The sequence below is a fragment of the Arachis ipaensis genome, chromosome B09 (assembly GCF_000816755.2).
Source record: "Arachis ipaensis cultivar K30076 chromosome B09, Araip1.1, whole genome shotgun sequence".
In the NCBI taxonomy this organism is placed as follows: Eukaryota; Viridiplantae; Streptophyta; class Magnoliopsida; order Fabales; family Fabaceae; genus Arachis; species Arachis ipaensis.
In genome coordinates, this window is record NC_029793.2 from 32,503,902 (window position 1) to 32,509,400 (window position 5,499).

A 5,499-nucleotide genomic window follows, 5' to 3' on the forward strand; every position below is an offset into this window, starting at 1 on the left:
ATTAAATTAGTCTTCAAATAATTATAAATTAATTATATTTATTCTTTTATTATTCTATTAATAATTTTTTGTTAATTAATAATATAAAATAACTGATAAAAAGGAGAATGGAAGTAAAAATTGTATGCTAACAAAATAGTGAGTTTCATTCTAGAAGAATGTATTATGTGAGAATAAGACAAAATAGAATGAATTAACAATTGGTTGGTTGGGCTGATCTTTATATTTTATTTGGACTGTTTGTTGTTTATGTTCGAATAATTAACGCTTCAATCGTGGATAAATTTGAAAAATGATCCACCCTTAAAGGATTAATTTAACTATTAATTTATTATTTTATTTTGTATTATTAGGAAATAATAAGGTAAGTTATACAACACTAGCGATTAACAAATTTTAAGATGATATGGTTCTTCTAAAAATTGAAATACACATTGGGTCTAAAAGCAAGAGATATGTAATTAGATAAATGAACTAATTTAATAAATTTTTATAAATATATTTTATCAGCGTCTAGTTCAACTTATTAAAACCAAAGAAGAAAGGAGAATGGAAGTAAAAATTGTATGCTAACAAAATAGTGAGTTTCATTCTAGAAGAATGTATTATGTGAGAATAAGACAAAATAGAATGAATTAACAATTGGTTGGTTGGGCTGATCTTTATATTTTATTTGGACTGTTTGTTGTTTATGTTCGAATAATTAACGCTTCAATCGTGGATAAATTTGAAAAATGATCCACCCTTAAAGGATTAATTTAACTATTAATTTATTATTTTATTTTGTATTATTAGGAAATAATAAGGTAAGTTATACAACACTAGCGATTAACAAATTTTAAGATGATATGGTTCTTCTAAAAATTGAAATACACATTGGGTCTAAAAGCAAGAGACTCTTTTTCGGCTTTCATTCCATGCAAGACATTTGAGTATAATTGCTTGATTGGCGAGGATTTGTGATTTTGAAAGATGCTTGGAATAGTTGAATATAACAGTACTAGTGGAAGTTTTTGGCATAACATGATCAAAAAGGAAAATTTTCTCAAATAAAAAAATTAGTAGAATAAATAAATAAAACATTTAATCAACTGAATTTATAATTTTCATTGTATCTAAATCTTATTATCTTGATTTAAGAATAATCAACAATTAATTTTCTCACTTAGTTTTAGAGAGTCTTTTTTCCAAAATCCAAACACAAGTATTCAAGACCTAAAAGATATTTTTTTTTCCATAATATATTTTGGGCAATAAAAATTACATTACAAATGATAAGGGAAATTGGGTTAATTGCTGGATTAAGATCAAAATGAAACTTATTGCATTTTCGAACTCATGTCTCATGGCTGAGTGATGGAGCTACATTGCCAAAAATAGAGTTAGCACAACCTTGGGTATGTGAGTCAGTTGGTGGGACTGCGGCACATGTTATATTCCCTGCAATTCACAATAATTGTTTGTCCAAATGAACAATTATTTTGAAGCAGAGGTAATATATAACAGTGCAGCTTTGGCTACATATCAACTTGATCAAAGTTAATTGATCTATCATCAAAATCAAAGTCTGATTGATGAAGCCTGCTCCTGGCCAGTCTGCTCATCATTGCAAGACCTACAAAAATGAAAAAGACATGCAATTACATCATCTACACAGTGAGAAGCTACACTTCATCTCCAACCACATTGAAAAACCTGAGATTCTTTAATCTTAGAAATTTAAGCTCATTTAGCTCTGATACCATATCTTCCAGGGTTACCTCTAACTTAGAAATATTAGAGACAACATATATAGGAGAAAAAAAGGAAAGAAAAAGGAGAGGGAGGATAATGCATTCATGGACAAAAAATGAAGTGGTCTCAGAATATAACCTTTCAAAAATTTCATTGCAAGGGAAGGCTATGTAAAAGATGGCACAAAGTTATACATACCTTCAATCATCTTGTAGAGTAATGACCACCAACTGTCCGAGGATATTTGGTATCGGTCTAAAGATTCCTCGATTTCTCTATCATGCTTCCTTTCCAAAACCCCCTGCAAAGTTATCACAGCATCCCTTGTTTTCTTGAGTATGCTATTCTCTTCTTCCACTTCCAATCTTTTCAGGTCATTCTGTGATGAGGTGAGACTGACGGCAAGGGCAAATTGAGCTGCAGCAGCCCAGCGAGACGAAGCAAGCCATTTTTTCTGGCCATCATTATGCTTACTCTCTTCCCTATCTGACTTACTCCTGAATGCTAAGCTGCGTAGATATTGGGCATTTGCGGCTCCTGTACTTTGCACCATCTTAGAGAACGAACTGCCTTCATTTGATAGCAGTTCTTCAGGGGTATCATATTCAAGAACCTTTAAACGTAAGAAGCTAGCATCAGTATTATTTTATGTTGTATAATTAGCATTAGTATTACTTACATTAGTGCCAAAGGATAACCATATTATAAGATTTAACCAGCAGTACCATATAAATACAATGCTTACCTTATCACCATCAAGCAAAAGAATCCGATCACAGTCTATGATGGTGTTAAGACGATGAGCAATGATGATCATGGTGCACGATTTAAATTCCTCTGGAATTGTTTTCTGTATGAGGGCATCTGTTCTAACATCTACTGCTGCAGTGGCTTCATCAAGTACTAATATCTTTGATCTACGCAATAATGCCCGAGAGAGACTCAACAGTTGCCTCTGCCCAACACTGAAGTTCTCGCCTGCCTCAGAGACCTAAACAAAGTACATTTTCATAAATATTATATTGCTTTCAATAAAACATCACTTATTGACCATTGTAAAAATACTCAGCAATAGAAATGGTTCTGTACAAAAAAAACCACTGTGTAATCAAGAAATCATAATTTACCTCAGCATCCAGCCCCAAAGAATTCCTCCGAATGACATCCTTCAAATGTGCCCTCTCCAGAGCCTCCCAGAGGTCAGCATCATTGTGTTCATTAAAAGGGTCAAGATTAAACCTTACAGTTCCTATAAAAAATTAAATTAAGCTTAATATAAATACAATTACATTAATTCAAAGATTAATATGCTTCACAATTTACAGAGTAAAAATTATAAAAATCAACAACACAATCATATATCTAGCAAAGCAAAACATCACTTATTATTGCTTTCCAGTCTTGACATCACAAGTATTCCAATCTTCACTCAAGTAGATCAACGAATTTCTTAACTTTCATGTTAACATATTTATCCTTATTTTCTCATTCGTTTTTTTCCCTTACTGTATTTTATAAAAATCAAATTATCAATAACCTTTAATATGTGGCACTAAAAGGAGTTAGAATTCCCTTCCTGCCAAAACAGATCTCTTAGCTTTAAAAAATTCAAGATCTACAGTCCATTTTACTATAAGTAAAAATAATAATAATAATAATAAAAACAGAAATAAGTCCATTCTTACAACATTATTGTTCAACATACTCTTCCCTCTGGTCAGTTGGTAACTTGGAAACAAAATAACAGAATCCCAGCCTAAGTTGCCAATATGAAAATACGATGGAAAATATTATATCTTAAATATACCTGAAAACAAAACAGGGGACTGTGGTATAATGCCAAGAACTTTACACAAATCAGAGACCCCAAACTTTGCAATAACACAATCATCAATTAATATTCTTCCTCTTTCCAATTCCACAATTCAAAATAAAGCATTAAGCATGCTAGATTTTCCAGCTCCTGTCCTTCCTACAATGCCAACCTTATCGCTTGGAAAAATTGTGAAATTCAAGCCATGAAGGACAGGAGGAAGTTCAGGCCTGTATCGAAGTACAACATCCTCAAATCCGATTGATCCAGATGAGGGCCAGCCTGGAGGGGGGCGACTATCCTCAATGATGGATGGTGCCTCTGAAGGCAAATCTATATAAGTGCCAACACGCTCAACAGCATTTAGACTATTCTCAGCCAAACTAGCAAGCCTGAACACACCAGTAAGCAAACTGTTAACGTTCAAAGCGGGTCCCGACTAGTGATACGAACGTAACACCTAGAAGAACCAGCAACCCCATTAGAGTTTCTTCGACTTCTCAAGTAGCTGTTTGATTTACAGCTTGGCTTACGATACTAAACCCGGTTAAATAACCCTCGAACGGCTTAAGTACCGCTACTGTATTCCCCTCTCGCTCGTCGATTCTTGGAATAATTCAATCTTGGATTGTTAAGAAGGGGTATACATAACGAAAGATTATACATACGACGTAGTCCTGTAACCTTACTTCAATCTAGAAACTCCTCTTGATACTATGTTTTTCTTTAGGTTTTCTACGGACCCACATCGACCTAACAACATCCTGTTTTCTGTTTGAGTAAACAACGTCCACTATATAGTGTAGGATTACTACGACTTTAAAGTGTAAGAAACTTCGTAAACTGTCGTGAGTACTCTCTGTTGTCTAAGGTCCTACTACCTTAAAACAAACAACCAATTTAAATTGAAAAGTGTCATTATCCTTTAGTTCGTTAGTTGAGTCTAAACGTAAGACTGTTTCTTGTTTAGCATGTATATAAGGTAAGAATGACGAAAGACCGTTTACCTTTCGTAATATAATAATAAACGTAATGAATACTTGACAAACAACAGTTAAACAATACGTATAAGTACACAAACTTATATTCAAAGACCAATCTTGAATTTTTTATTTTACATTTGGGAGTGCAATGTACCTAATTCGAGGAGATTAAAATAAGGATAGATATAAAAAACACTGAATTCTACCAGTTGAAAACACATCACGACTATTCGACTTCAACTGTATATCAAAAATCATAGGTAGTAGTTATTGATACTTCGTCAAACCAGATTAATGGAAAATATAGTATTTGGTAAACATGGAAAACGTTAATAATAATAATAATAATAATAATAATAATAATAATAATAACGAAACGGTACCTACTAACAATGATTTGGTCGCAAACATGGAATGCGTTAAAACGATACCTACTAACCAAATTACGTGGGTTTAAGACTGGGAATACACTCAACTTTATTAAAGATCTAATCCTGACAATTGGTGCTTTTATAAAAATCATCAAAGAGTGATTAACAAACTAAAAAAAAGACCAAAAAGTGTTTAAAGTCATCATCTTAAATAATAAGACAAACACTTTAACTTAAACTCGTTGAGTACACTCGTAGTAAAATAAGTAAACATATCTCGTGGCGGGTACTTCATTTCACGAATCTAAGTTAATCATCTAGGGGACAAATACGTGTTAAACCTCTTCATGAATTACCGGATAGTTGTTAAACACGAATGTTTCGAATACTGCCGTACCGACTATAGTTACCTTTCAGCTACCTGTTGTTGTATGTTAAGTGAGACCACTTGTACTCACCTTTAGCTACCGAACGTTAAGCTAATCTTTGCGACCCTCCAGAGTACTATACCAAATGACGTCGGAAACGCCATTACATCTTACCCTCCCGGCTCTTGGTCGTCCTTAAACGTAGGTGGTACCCAAATGATGAATCAATA

General features: G+C 33.2%; 1 protein-coding gene across 2 annotated transcripts in view; it reads right to left on the bottom strand.

Moving 5' to 3' along the window:
* Window positions 1,226–5,499, bottom strand: part of LOC110262443 (pentatricopeptide repeat-containing protein At3g09040, mitochondrial-like) — a 13,272-nt gene continuing 8,998 nt past the window's right edge. For both annotated transcript variants that reach the window (XM_021111553.1, XM_021111554.1), the window contains exons 5-8: window positions 2,862–2,983; window positions 2,480–2,725; window positions 1,933–2,347; window positions 1,226–1,615 (exon numbers count right to left, since the gene is read on the bottom strand). In XM_021111553.1, coding sequence (XP_020967212.1) covers window positions 1,518–1,615; window positions 1,933–2,347; window positions 2,480–2,725; window positions 2,862–2,983 — 881 coding nt within the window. In that variant the 3' untranslated portion in view covers window positions 1,226–1,517. The remainder of the gene's footprint in view (window positions 1,616–1,932; window positions 2,348–2,479; window positions 2,726–2,861; window positions 2,984–5,499) is intronic.